The sequence below is a fragment of the Mesoplodon densirostris genome, chromosome 5 (assembly GCF_025265405.1).
Source record: "Mesoplodon densirostris isolate mMesDen1 chromosome 5, mMesDen1 primary haplotype, whole genome shotgun sequence".
Lineage (NCBI taxonomy): Eukaryota > Metazoa > Chordata > Mammalia > Artiodactyla > Ziphiidae > Mesoplodon > Mesoplodon densirostris.
The window spans coordinates 59,503,482-59,518,675 of record NC_082665.1 but is presented as its reverse complement, the minus strand read 5'-3'; the positions used below and the strand labels follow the sequence as shown (position 1 = coordinate 59,518,675).

Genomic DNA, 15,194 nt, shown 5'->3' with positions numbered 1-15,194 from the left:
AAAAAAAAAGGTTCTGAAGAGCCTAGGGGAAGGATAGGAATAAAGACACAGACGTAGAGAATGGACTTGAGGATACGGGGAGGGGGAAGGGTAAGCTGGTATGAAGTGAGAGATTGGCATGGACTTAATATATGCTACCAAATGTAAAATAAATAGCTAGTGGGAAGCAGCTGCATAGCACAGGGAGATCAGCTCAGTGTTTGTGACCACCTAGAGGGGTGGGATACAGAAGGTGGTAAGGATACGCAAGAGGGAGGAGAGGTGGGGATATATGTGTATGTATAGCTGTTTCACTTTGTTATAAAGCAGAAACTAACACACCATTGTAAAGCAATTATACTCCAATAAAGATGTTAAAAAAAATCTTCATATACTTTACTTACCTCATGTTATGCTCTCTGCTTTTCATTCACTTCTCTTGATTTTCATGTTCAAATTATAAACAAATCTTTTTTCAAATAATTTTCAAAAATTTCTTGGTCTGAAACTATGTACACAGTATTGTAGAATATCTAAATAAATATCACATGTTTGTTGCATACATAGTATTTCATTTGTCAACAAAAGACTGTGATGATGTCCTACCTGGGCTACTTTCATGAGTGTGGTTTTGTAGCAATTCTTTACCTTCCTAAGCCTCAGCATTTTCATCTGAAAAATGGGCTTAGTGGTACCTGACTCACAGAATATTGTGAATATGAAAGGAGAACATATAGATGTAATGCTGGTTATAAGTAACCATAGACATTTTAGTTATCATGGGTGATATAGTCCCTGCCCTCAAGGAAAAAGGGAAAAGTACTAAGGGAAGTCAAAAGAGCAACACAAAAGAGTAACAAGCTAATGATTACTATTTCCATAACAATTTCTATAACTGTGCTTACCACGCTCCTTCATTATTACTTGTTCACATGCATGTGTCTCTTACTAGATTCTGAGTTACTTGGTGACAGTTTTCTCCATTTTGCATTTTAGATGCAGAAGTAAGTTAAGGAGAAGAAACCTGAACATAATGGTTTCCTGTACCTGTCACACTCTTTTTCTTTCTCAGCATATATCACCCCACATTTAACTTTTGATTGAACCATCTAGCTAAATTCAAATGATACTTGCCCCATGAAAAAATCTTTAACTAGAAGTTATCGTGATATTTTTCTCTGCTATTCCTATAGAACATTAGTTATTGCCTTTACTGTGAACCAAACTGATTTTAGATGGATTTGAGTTAAATATCTTTAATCAAATGATTTTTAAATGACTGGAGAAAAGCAGGACTTGAATACTTATTAAATCTTTGATGTGTTTCAGGTGTACCTCAGCTTGTAATGATAAGCAAACCCACAAAAACCCCAACAGATATGACAACACAAAAATGAAAACTTCTTAATGACCAAGAAGAGCCTCAAAACAAGTCAAACTTAAAAGGCAAACGGGCTGCAAGGAATTGCAAAACTAACTAACTTGCAAAGAGTTCATTTGCTTCCAGCAGGTTTCTGGCTCCCCTGTTTGAGCTACTTGGGTTCACTTCAGAAGCAGTGCTTATTACATTTCTTTCATTCTCTGTTTACTAAGTCACTGTTTCAAATATGCTCAACTTAAACTGTTTGCTAGTTGTCAACAACTTGGATAGCTACATGATTAACATGCAGACCCAAACATAATGTCCTCTTCACCTAACCTTATGAAAGTAAAAAGACTACAGCCTGCACTTCCCTGGTGGCACAGTGGTTGAGGGTCCACCTGCCGATGCAGGGGACATGGGTTCGTGTCCCGGTCCAGGAAGATCCCACATGCTGCGGAGCGGCTGGGCCCGTGAGCCATGGCCGCTGAGCCTGCGCGTCCTGAGCCTGTGCTACAGCCTGGTATTTATTTGCCATTGATTTCCACCCAAATGCATTTGAGAGAAAAAGTAGAAATTTACCTGATCCTTGTACCCAGAGGGGTAGCATGAGGAGCTGGATAATAGGATGGATGCAAAGCCCATGAAATTTGATGATAAAATCTTCACTAACATTTGCAGTATTTCATTTTCTAACTGAACTCTGGAACTGAAATGCAGCATTACAGCCAAATCTGTTACTCAGTAACCACTTGCTCCGAAAATCTGAAAATCCGTTAAAACATTGTCTTGATTTTTAACTTCCTGTGTGCCAACCCTGTTCAGAATCCTAGGTCTATGCATAAAACTTTACTTAAACATATCTGCCTGCTGTCCTGTAGCTGTCACGTGATTCATACACAAGGCCTCAAAACTTACCTGCTGACTTGCAAGAAAATTTAATTAGCTCTTCTTTGGGTAGTGTTACTAACCTTTCCCAGTTTTTTATGTATGTCATGCATATCAAAATAGTTTACCCACAATGAGATCAGGTGAAAAGACTGCTTTCCACAGAGGTATGCTAAGTGTCTAAAAATCATTCCACTCGGGATCTAATCCTTAAAATCCATCTCCTCAAACAGCTGGAGTGGGAAAATTAAAAAATAACTTTCCTGTAAAATCATTAAGCAGTTTCAAAGTAAATACTATTTATGTATTAAAATGAAAAAGCAAACAAACAGATCATTTTCACCTTCCCATAAACTCCTCTCTCTATAAACAATTTTAAGTAGAGGGAAAGCACTCCTTGCTTGGTGCTTTTGGTTTCTATTTTTCTCCCTTCAGTTCCAACCCAGCCACCTGCTTATTGGTGTTTTATGCACATGAATTCATACCAGCTTCCCCAGAAGGTCTTCCTCCTGCTGGAATCCTGGAAAAGCAGTGTTCATTCTCTACCGGTTCACACCATACTTTTTTTTTTTTTTTTTTTTTTTTTTGCAGTACACGGGCCTCTCACTTTTGTGGCCTCTCCTGTTGCAGAGCACAGGCTCTGGACATGCAGGCCCCGTGGCCATGGCTCACGGGCCCAGCCGCTCTGCGGCATGTGGGATCTTCCGGGACCGGGGCATGAACCCGTGTCCCCTGCATCGGCAGGCGGACTCTCAACCACTGCGCCACCAGGGAAGCCCATACACCATACTTTTTTAATGTGAACAATTCATTTGAAAGTGAGGATTTTTTTTCCCTCCTGCACTTCTGTTATTGCTGGTTTAATGATTAGGGTCTTCTGGACTGTATGTCCTCTCTTACAAGTTACGGTTGGTGATCTTTATCCAGAACCCCCTAGAATTACACTTAATTAGCCAAACAGACCAGGGGTGGGGCATTAAAACCAGGGCTAGGACTTGGGGAAATTAGTGTTCTCAGAGAAGTGTAGTTAAGCTTAGCTTCTCTGGAGTGAGATCATTAATCAGCTTCCAGTTAGTACACACATAGCCATACCCTCACCCCACCCCGTGCTAATGTGTGCACATACTGAACATGTTTTGGGCACTAAGCCTTTTCTTTTCTCTTTTTGTCACTCATAAATCCCTATAAAAATTACCCTCTCCTCTCATAACTTCTCCCTCAGCTCCTGTCTCAGGAAAACAAAAGCCTCTATTGGCATAGATGGTCCCTACCCTCCCCCTACCTCATATACCAATATCCATCTCTTTCCTATGGCTCTAGGTATTGGAGGTCTTTCCTGACTTCCCTTAAGACAAAACTTCCCACTATCTAAATTCCAGCTTCTAAACCCACACTTATAAGTAAGTCTACTACCCACCTGAGAGAAGTTGCCTTGGTAATGAGACAGAGAAAACTCAGTTTTCAAAGGGAAATGGAAACTGATGCTGAATAATGAATATATTACCTCTGGTTTGGGGAGTTCTTCCTGAGATAGAGAAAGAACTCATTGTGAATAAAACATATTAGGATTAAATGCCTAGCAGCCCCTGAGTCAGGGAGAAGCACTGCTGCTATGTTGGGGAACACGAAGTTCTATTGAGGTGAAAACCCTGCTGCTGATTCTTTTCTTGTGAGTAATAAAGATGTGAACACAAGCATTATAACTTTAAAGAATGACTGGGATACCAGCAAAGTACACTAAAGGAAACCGTGTCTAAAAAAGTAAAGGAAAGTGTATTAAGAATGATGTATCTCTAAGTATAAAATATCAATAAAGAGATTAAAAGTTATAAAAAGGAATGTACAGAAATTCTGGATTAGAAAAGTATAACTGAAATGAAAAATTCACTAGAAATGCTCAACGACTGGTTCAAGGGGGCAAAGGTTAGAATCAATAAACTTGAAGATAGATCTAGTCTGAGAAACAAAAAAGACTGAGGGAAAATGAACAGAACCTCAGAGATCTGTGGAACACTATCTGAGCACCACCATATTCGTAAGGAAAGTCCCAGAAGGAGAAGGGATACAGAAAGGGGATAGAAAGAATATTTTAAAAAATAATGCCTGAGGGCTTCCCTGGTGGCTCAGTGGTTAAGAATCCGCCTGCCAATGCAGGGGACACGGGTTCAAGTCCTGGTCCGGGAAGATCCCACATGTGGCAGAGCAACTAAGCCTGTGCACCACAACTACTGAAGCCTGAATGCCTATAGCCCATGCTCCGCAACAAGAGAAGCCACCACAATGAGAAGCCTGTGCACTGCATGGAAGAGTAGCCCCCGCTCACCACAACTAGAGAAAGCCTGTGCACAGCAACGAAGACCCAATGCAGCCAAAAATAAATAAATAAAATAAATAAATTTTTTACAATACCCAAAAACTTTCCAAATTTGATTAAAAAAATCTTTAGTCTACATATCCAAGAAGATCAGTAAATTCTATGTAGAATAAATACAAAAGGATCCACACCAAGGCACATCATAATCAAACATAATCAAAGACAAAGAGAATCTTGAAAGTAGCAAAGGATTTTCAATAACATTAACAGCTAATTTTTATCAAAACCCTTTGCAAGGCAGAAATAGAGACACAGATATAGAGAACAAACATATGGACACCAAGCGGGGGAAAGCCAGGGGTGGGATGAATTGGGAGATTGGGATTGACATATATACACCAATATGTATAAAATAGATAACTACTGAGAACCTGCTGTTAGAGCACAGGGAACTCTACTTCACATTGTTGTACAGTAGAAACTAACACAACATTGTAAAACAACGATACCCCAATTAAAATGAAAAAGTGCTAAGAGGAGTGGTCAAGATGGAGGACTATGAAGTCACTGAGCTCACCTTCTCCCATGGGTACACCAAAATTACAACTATTCACACATAAATTATTGATGAGAAGAAACTGGAAGACTAGCAGAAAATATCTTGCACCACTAAAGATATAAACAAGGAGCCACAATGAGACGGATAGGAGAGGTGGAAATGTGGTACAGTCAAGACCCACACCCCTGGGTGGGTAACCCACAAATGGGAGGATAATTACAATTGCAGAGGTTCTCCCAAAGAAGCAAGGGGTTCAAGACCCAAATTGGGCTCCCCAACCTGGGGATACTGCACCAGGAAGATGATTCCTCCAGGACACTTGGCTTTGAAGGAAGGCAGGGCTTGCTTTCAGGAGAGCCAGAGGGCTATAGGAGATAAAGACTCCACTCCCAAAGGACACACACAGAATCTCACATGCTTCGGGAACCAGGGAAGAAGCAGTCATTTGAGAGAAGCCTGGATCAGAGCAACATGCTGATCTTGGAAAGCTTCCTGGAGAGGCAGAAGGCAGCAAGGCCTTGCCCCAGGGACATAGACACTGGTGGCAGCCATTTGGGGAGCTCATTCTGCCATGTGGCCTAGGTGCTGGCAAGACCCATTTTGGAGTCCTGCCTCTAGCTTATAAGTGCCAGGACTCAGCCCCATCCATCAGCCTGTGGTCTGGGACACCTTCAGACAAGCAATGGGCTGAGTGGAGACACAGCTGTACCCACCAGTAGGCTTGCTGCCCTAATACCCCAGAGCCCACACCTGCCTCAGGACCTGACCCTGTCCACCAGAGGACCCTGGACCCAGGTGTCCTCTGGCACTATCCCTGGGACCCACAGGGTCCTGCAGCCAGAGACCCTGGGATCCAGTTCCATCCACCAGTTAGCTGGCAGTAGCCCTAGGGCCAGCCTCACCCACCAGTGGGTAGGCACCAGCCCCAGGGCCACGGCAGACCTTCAGTCAGCTACCCTGGGATGTGGAATCACCCACCAGCAGGGCAACACCAGCTCAGAACGTGCCAGACCTTGCAGCCAACCATGTCAAAACCCAGCCCCCCTTACCAGCAGACCTACACAAGCTCTGAGACCTCCAGGGTCCTGTAGCTCAAGACTTGGGAACCTGACTCCACCCACAAGTGTGGCAGCTCTAGCCCTGGGATCCTCTAGGCACCAGCCCCACCCAACAGAAGGTAAATACCAGATCTGAGACAACTTGGACACCTCAGCCAGCCACCATGGGATCTACCCCACTCACCAGTGGGCCAACACCAGCTTTGGGACAGCCCAAACCCAACAGCCAGCCATGTCAAAAACCAGTCTTACCCACCAGCAAGCCAACACTAGATCTGAGGCTGCCAGCCCCACATTCACCCACTGCAGCATACATCTCTGCCCACCAGTAGACCAGAACTACACCAGGACTTCCTGAGGCCATGTGGCCAGCAGCCTTGTGACCTGAGCCTGTCTTCCAGTGGCTGGGAGCCTCCTTGCAAGGCAAGGCATGTCAACCAACAAAACCAGAGTCCAGAAGGACCCATATAGGCAAAATAGGGAGCACCTCTAGAGCATAGAGCCAAATAAGAATCTAGATTTCAAAATCATTACAAAATTCCTTCCCAAATATTTTATGATGAGCATGGGAATATGAAAATTGGCTCTATGGTAGTATCACTAAGTAATTTCACTGAAAATATCCTTTTCATATTATGTTTAAAAAAAAGAAATGAGTCTATCATTATTCCAAAAAATTTCCCTAGATAAAGGACTCAGAAGATAAAATCTATCTTGCCTGTCTTGATTGCATTCTCCTACATGGTTAGAATAGCCATTGTCTCCCTCTCTCTCTTTTGTGTTTCCTAACCCAGCAACCTGCACCCTCATATTTCAAAATCTCTATCACTCTATCTTATCTAGGAGTCTCACTCCCACCAGAATTCTGGGAAAACAGTGTCTATTGGCTCTTTGCCAGAAATCCACTGTTCCTAAGTTTTAAATTAATAGAGCATACAATTTCTGGAGGTTCCTTTTCACCCTTGTTTATTTTATTTTATTTTTTAAATAAACGTCCTTAAGGCTTCAAGGGTTGCCGTAGATGTGCAGGGGCAATGATGCTGTGTAGCACCTTCTAGGACTGTATTTCGTCAGCCAATCAAGTCAGGGGTTGTGAAGCTGAAGCCAATGGGTTCAGACCAGGGGCGGGGCTTACAGAAAGAAACTGTCAGTGAGGTAGCAGTTAGTTGCGGCTGTTCTAGGGTGAACGGATTAAGTAGCCTCCACTTATTACCTGCATACCACACGATACTCCTCCTGAGGCTCGAGATGGTGAGTCCTCCCTTGGCTTCCCCTTCAGGAAGTTGCCCTTCCCCTTGGGTAATTTCTTCCGCAAAGAAGAACAAACGCTCCCACAGTATTCCAGCTACAGATTCAGCCAGCCACTCCCTCTTGTAGTTTCCAACTTTCCTATGGCAGCCAATCAAACACTTTTCCGAAGATCAACCAGCCTTTCAGTGTGAACTTCTGTCCCTTAGCCCCTGCCCCTCCTCCATTACACTTCCCATATCAACTTTCCAGACTGCTGCTCACCTGCCTGGTGATTGCTCCCTTTGCCTTATGAGGCACCAAGAGGAAAGCACACTGATGCCGTGGTGAATCTCCTCAGGTGTATGCAGCAGAGCCGAGAGGGAGGAAGGGCTCGTTCTGAGTGAAGAAGCCTTAGGAGGGCGACAGACTGCTCACCTTCAGAGTCTGTGAGTAAGGCCCCGCTGTACTGTGTGGAGAGTCTTCTGAAGAGACAATCCAACCCCAGTTCTGTATCTGTCATAAATCAATGAGAGCTTTACAGCGAATGAAGATTACTGGGATCCCACAGCTCTCTTTTCAGGATAATTTTGTCACCAAATTCCTGCAAAATGTGGTGATTAAGAGGAAGAAAGGGCTTCCCTGGTGGCGCAGTGGTTGAGAGTCCGTCTGCCGATTCAGGGGACACGGGTTTGTGCCCTGGTCCGGGAAGATCCCACATGCCGCGGAGCGGCTGGGCTCGTGAGCCATGGCCACTGAGCCTGTGTGTCCGGAGCCTGTGCTCCGCAACGGGAGAGGCCACAACAGTGAGAGGCCCGCGCACCGCAAAAAAAAAAAAAAAAAAAAAAAAAAAAAAAAAAGAAAGGAAGAAAGATTTCCCATTTTCAAGTACAGAGTGAATCAGTACGATTTCCACTCCATGAGAGAGAATTTCTCAAGGCTGAGTGATGTTGAGGACAAATCCATATGCCATTTTTGAGAGGACAGTTATTAACTCCACACAGAAAGAGATTTGAGGCATTATTTAATTTATTGATAAGTTAATATAGGAAACCTATGTGGCAATTTCAAGACAAATCAATATTTTTTACTTAATGAGACATTAACTCATAAACTTATTCAAAATTGTCAAAAGTCAATTTAAGCTGAAGAAGAGTTTTAATTACATTGAAAATCTGTTTAATCTAAACTGCTACTTCTTTACCCATATCCTTTAAAGTATCAAACTAGAATAATATTAGCATTTACATGCTAACTTAACATGAGATCATTTTGGTCAGGGGAAAGGTTTGTTAGGAGAATTTGGAGTAGAGGTTGAAGAAGCCAAATTGAGTATTTACAGCCAAACAGGGAAATTCTGTTGAACTTGATCATATATGTCCCTAAAGTTCAAGAATAATTAAGATTTGGAGTAATTTTATTCTTTTATGAAAGGGATTTATTAGAATTGAATGTATAAACACTTATTAAGGTTTTCTTTCTTTATTTTTTTATTGGGGTATAGTTGTTTTACAATGCTGTGTTAGATTCTACTGTACAGCGAAGTGGAGTTCCCTGTGCTATACAGTAGGTTCTCATTAGTAATCTATTTTTTACATATTAGTGTATATATGTCAATCCCAATCTCCCAGTTCATCCCACTCCCTTTCCCCTCTTGGTGTCCATACGTTTGCTCTCTACGCCTGTGTCTCTATTTCTGCCTTGCAAACAGGTTCATCTGTACCATTTTCTTAGATTCCACATATATGCGTTAATAATATATGATATTTGTTTTTTCTCTTTCTGACTTACTTCACTCTGTATGACAGCCTCTAGGTCCATCCACATCTCTACAAATGACCCCATTTTTTTCCTTTTTATGGCTGAGTAATATTCCATTGTATGTATGTACCACATCTTCTTTATCAATTCATCTGTCGATGGGCATTTAGGTTGCTTCCATGACCTGGTTATTGAAAATAGTGCCGCAATGAACATTGGGGTACATGTGTCTTTTTGAGTTATGGCTATTCAGGTTTCAAATAAACAATTTTAGAAATGAGAGAATGCTTATGGGAACATGTATCCCTGCTTTTAGTTTGGAAAACAATAGTGTTCTTAACTGTATTAAATTCTGAGAACCCATAGGAATGTATAACTATGATGCAGAAAATATTTTTCCTTTTTTGGTCAAACCCATTTGCTCCAGAATATTTAGTCCAGGAGTAACAGTGAGAAAATTAATAGGTGAAATTGACAATATTTTCCTATATTTGCTCTCTTGTTGCTGAGAGCAAATACCATCAATCTATCACAATGTTCTTCCCTAATGGCACAGATTTCTCCTAGAGCAGTGCTTCTAAATAATGGCTGATTATTAGAATCACTGGGAAGTTTTTAGGTTCCTAATACTCAGGCTGCACCTTAGACCAATTAAATTAACCTCTGTGGTGCCACCCAGGTATCTGTATTTTTAAAACTCTCTGATTCCAATATGCAGTCAAAGTTGAACATCTCTGTCTTAGAGGGATAACTGAGCTTGCTCTCCTCTGTCACTTAAATTACTATCAAGATCTCTTGGTCTACTTTCAGTTCTTAACATGTTAAAGTGAGGTTAAGGAATTTAGAAATCCTTTGAGTGCAAGAGGGAAGAGATATGGGAACATATGTATGTGTATAACTGATTCACTTTGTTATAAAGCAGAAACTAACACACCATTGTAAAGCAATTATACTCCAATAAAGATGTAAAAAAAAAAAAAAGAAATCCTTTGAGGAAAAATGAAACAAACCAAAAATAAGCAGCCCCAAACATCAGGGAACTGGTCTGACACCCAGAGCTAGATGTCACCTAGTGTTACTACAAGCTGGTCTGATGCTCACAGCTAGTCCATGTTGTTCTCCTATTGGACATAATCTCACAGAACATCAAAATCAGATGAGTTCACTAGGAGACTGTAAATAAAGTTGGACAAAAAGAAGTCACCATGCAACCCATACAGTACCAAACATCCCCTCCCTCATCTAAAATGAGTGGCTGCTGCTTCTGTACTCATCACAGCTTTATCCCCATTCTAATCTGCTTTCTCTATACATAAGATTTATTGAGACACCCAATCACAGAATTGTCCTTGCTTTCTGACAGCACCCAAGTTATAGTAAACTTTCACTTAGACCCTCTCTAAAATTACCCAGATCCACAATTAGTCATTTCTAACATCCTTTTACTGAACGTCCCAACAGTTCCCCAGGGTGAATGGCCTCCCTCACTGAGACACATAATAAACCAAACTTGTCAACTACAGATGTGTTTCTGGGGTCTTCACCAGAAGGGCATTGATACCCTTTCTCAAAATATCTGACTCAAGAATATTGAAAATAAGCTGGCTTTGAAACTGAAAACTGAGCAATGTTTCCTTTGAATTGGGTGAATCACAGTGGTTACTAACATTGGCTACACATTAAAATTGCCTGGGGAGACCAAGCTGCCACCTAGACTGATTTAAATAGGAATCGCTGAGGATAAGACTCAGGCAATAGTATCGTTATAGCTCCCCAGGTGATTTCAAATAAAATTATAAATACAGGGAGAGGAATTACATAGACTGGGAAACTATACAGATTAGAAAACTGAGGCCAACAGCAAGTTGCCCAGAGTCTTTTACCCTGCAAGCAGCAGCCCATCAGATCTTTGCGTGCAGAGAGTCGCTATCTGACCAGAGAGTCGGCACTTTTACATTGGTGCTAATATGGTACAACGTTTGTAAACAGTGTTCACAAGGCCCTTTGATGCTGGTGATACAATACCATGTGGAAAGAAGTAGAAAGTATAATTATATAAAGATGAACAGAACTATGTAAATAAAATATATAAAAGTCACTAGATGACATGACTGTGCATATTTTTTTTTGTTTTTGAAATGCTTCTTTACATATTTATTTCAAAAATATTCACAATATGCATGTATTCATTTAATTTTCTTTCAAAAGGTTGTTTTTATAGTCAGTAAAGAGCATATTATAAAACATATGTATGTGAAATATGAAACTGAAAAAGACATTGCTGGATTGTGAGAGGAAGTTTAGTAATAACGAGTTGATTGCTTAGCGAGGCAGCCAGATGAGATGCTAATAGACACTAGAAAAGGTTAAGCCAATATTATGAGAGAATTGGAAGAGTTCCCTGCATGAAGTTTAAGACCCCGATGCAAAACTTTCCTCACCATGGGAAGCAAGTGGGATTGGCAGACTGCAGCTATTACCTATTTCTTCAAACCAAGACACACCATGGCCCTTGTTCCTTTTCCAAGAAGTAACAATAGAAACATGTAACAACTCCCTTGTTTTAAATCATTTTGTTTTCAATATTTTTCTTAGGTCCTTGGTTGCTATAAAAATATTTAAAAGTTAGAGAAAACATGGCCCAGCAATGTCTCAAAGGAGATAAAAGAAGGTTGTTATTAAACATCATCATGGGGCCTCCCTGGTGGCGCAAGTGGTTGAGAGTCCGCCTGCCGATGCAGGGGATACGGGTTCGTGCCCCGGTCTGGGAGGATCCCATATGCCGCGGAGCGGCTGGGCCCGTGAGCCATGGCCGCTGAGCCTGCGCGTCCGGAGCCTGCGCGTCCGGAGCCTGTGCTCCGCAACGGGGGAGGCCACAACAGTGAGAGGCCCGCATACCGCAAAAAAAAAAAAAAAAAAAAAAACATCATCATGGTCTATTCATTTCTGTCTGGGTAGAACAACAAAAGAGATCAGAATATTCTCACCACCACCACTTCTTACTTTGGAATAGCTGCCAAAACATGCTTCCAGAGGCTCAGATAAGCTGAGAGCAAACCCCTCAGTTGTCCATCCTCAGAACTAAGTAACCTGCACCAGCTTGTGGTCCTGGTGACTGGTTAGATGAAAAATCCTCTTTTCAGCTGGATAGATACAGGGCGAAAATAGCTGAGTAGTGCTTGGTATCATAAGAACACAGGATGACACTGGCTCATCTCTATCACTTGGGATTGTAATTCTTCTATCATTTACATTGAAAACATAATAGAAGAGGGAGGCATCCCTAATTTTGGCACACCCTAAGAAATCACTAGAAATAACTAAAGAGAAATATAGGCTTTTTATTTATTTTTTAAGAAAAGCTGTAGAAGGCCAACAAGAAGGAAAATCTTATGTTCTTTTGGTCCTAGGTGAATTTTGCAGAGTCCTAAGAGTTGGATTCAGATGGCCTATGAGAAACCACAGGATGAATGGCACTGTTTCTAATTTCACTCTTCTTAACAAAGGATTTACCAACATATGGCTGGATTTTTTTAGGAATACATTCATGAAAACTTCTCAGGAACTCCCTGAAATCATTCTAATATTGTCTTTGATCTGTACAATTGGAGGTAGGTGTAATTCTTTTTATTTAAGTGTGTTTTGTGGATGTATTTTGTAAATGTCACCATAGAGAATTAAGAAAAGTAGCAATAAGAGGAAATTAGATTTTTTTTCCTAAATTCCTACCTCTATACCAAGATTTTCAATCAAATGAAATAATAATAATCTGCCCCTGAGGAGAGACCATGTAGATCTGATCCACGTTCTTCACCTCTACTGAGTTCAGAGTATTCATACCTTCTTACTTGCTAGGTCGTGGTTAGATTTAAGTGATGTGGAGAATTGAACCAGATAAGCAGAAAATCAAAGGTTAGGGATTTTATTGTTACCTGCGTCATCATAAACTAGAGTTTCATTCATATTTTAAAATTAGCTGTCCCACAGATTTCTTCACTTGGAAAAAGAATTTTCAAAGTGATAGGTCTTCTGAATGATTCAGTTACTTTTTAACCCCTTGGTAGGTGTTCCCTTAGGTTTTGTTCAAATGGTAAATTATGCCCAGCTTTTATGAGAAGAAAAGAACACTATAGAAATCAAAAGAAAGCACATTTTTTTGCATGTGCTTTTGACCTGATTAGAAATTGTATTACAAAGAATTAGAAACATTAAACTGAAGGAAATGCTGATATTGCTTATTGCAGTTTGAAAAAAATTATGAACAAAGTTAAATATTCATTATAGGCTTTCTAATGGGTAGTAGGTAATTAGTAATAGGTAGCTAGTTTTTCTCATTATTAAATTATTATACTAATTCCTCATTGTTATCTTGGGAATCAGCCAGGCTATTTCATTTAAGATTAGTAATTTATTAATCCCTCATTGCAGGATTGCTAAAGAAATGAATATCTGATTTATAGTATGTACATAAACTGCTATAAATATTTTAGTAGGAACACAAGAACCAATGATTACTAGCAATATTTAATAAAGATTCTAAGAAAATGATAGACTTCTTAAAAGAAGTAAAGCATGAATTTAGTGGATGACCAATTATAATGATTCTATATGCTTAAGTGTGAAGGAGGGTTTCAGTTACAGGAATATATATAGTAAGTAAGGGGTGGTGCAGTATTTCATTGTCCTCAGTATTAAGAACTCATGTCAAATTAAAGTTCTATAAATGTGGTATTTCACTGCCTTTCAATAGACATATTTTTTTGCAGCATTTTTGAACCTACACTTGAAAGACTTTCCAATTCCTCTCCCTGTGATATTATTTTTATTTGGATGCAGTTTTGAAATGTTAAGTTTTACATCTGACCAGGTGTGTATAGTAAATATGAGTATTTTATATATCTGACTATATCTAAGATTTATATAAATACAAAGATGGCTTAAGACAATTTGTAAACATATTTCTTCACTGCTCTGCCAGTTGATAGATGCTTATGATATGCATAACATCGTATCAGCTGTGTAGAAGAAGGAACCAGGCATGAAAGAGCTGAAATCCAGGTAACATAGTCAAAACAGAGCCTAGGTCTGAAGCTAGGTAGGCAATTCAGAATGAGTACACATACAGCTGTTAAGAATGTGAGTAGCTGAGTATTTAATCATAATTCAAAACCTTAGACAAGAAATTGGTAAACAAGATACAAGCCCAGAGAGACTTTGAGCTACTGATACAGGACTCTAGTAGCAAGAGAATTCTGACATTGAACCAATCTATTGCCTCGGGAATGTTTCATAGTGTTCCCATTAGAATAGAGGCTACTCTCTAAGTGAACCTGCCTTAGAATATGTCAAGAAACATACACTGAACCTCTTACATGGAGTTGGAAGTGAGGAACAAGACAAACTATATAGTTTGGCATATACAGTATTACTAAATAGTTGGGAACAGCTGGAGTCAGGTAAAGGAGAGACAATATGCTTACTACAAGGAATATAGAATGCATTATTGACACATTAAATAGTCCTCTAGCCCAGGGGTTGGCGGCAAAGTGTCTTCTGTAAAAGGCCATATATAGTGCATATTTTAGACTATGAAGGCCATATGATCTCTGTCACAACTACTCAACTCTGCCATTGTAGTTTAAAAGCAGCCAGCCATAGACAATACATAAGTAAATTGGTATGGTTGTATTCCAATAATACTTTATTTACAAAAACAGGCATTGAGCCAGATTTGTTCCTAGCGCCCATAGTTTGCCAACACCTGCCCTAGTTAATCAGTATATAAATACGAACGTGTGTGAAAATGATTGACTTTCCCAAACAAATTTAACCAGTGATGTTAAAAACCATAATGGAAACTATGTATCCATGCCAGAACCAGAAGCAGATTACTCCTTCATTTGTCATGAACAGGTTTAATAATCATCTGATTTTTGACATAAATGCAATTTTAAGTACTTCTATAAACTTTACTATTTGTCAACAACTCTTTAAAGGAAGAGACCATATGTTGAGAACGGTTTAAGATTTTACTCAACTTTCAATCTA

General features: G+C 40.2%; 1 protein-coding gene across 1 annotated transcript in view; it reads left to right on the top strand.

Moving 5' to 3' along the window:
* The window catches only part of SLC9C1 (solute carrier family 9 member C1), a 138,858-nt gene that overhangs the window by 24,794 nt on the left and 98,870 nt on the right, over positions 1-15,194 (top strand). The window contains exons 2-4 of the mRNA XM_060098810.1: positions 5,719-6,277; positions 12,653-12,757; positions 13,913-14,013. Of these exons, the coding sequence (XP_059954793.1) occupies positions 5,719-6,277; positions 12,653-12,757; positions 13,913-14,013 (765 nt within the window). The remainder of the gene's footprint in view (positions 1-5,718; positions 6,278-12,652; positions 12,758-13,912; positions 14,014-15,194) is intronic.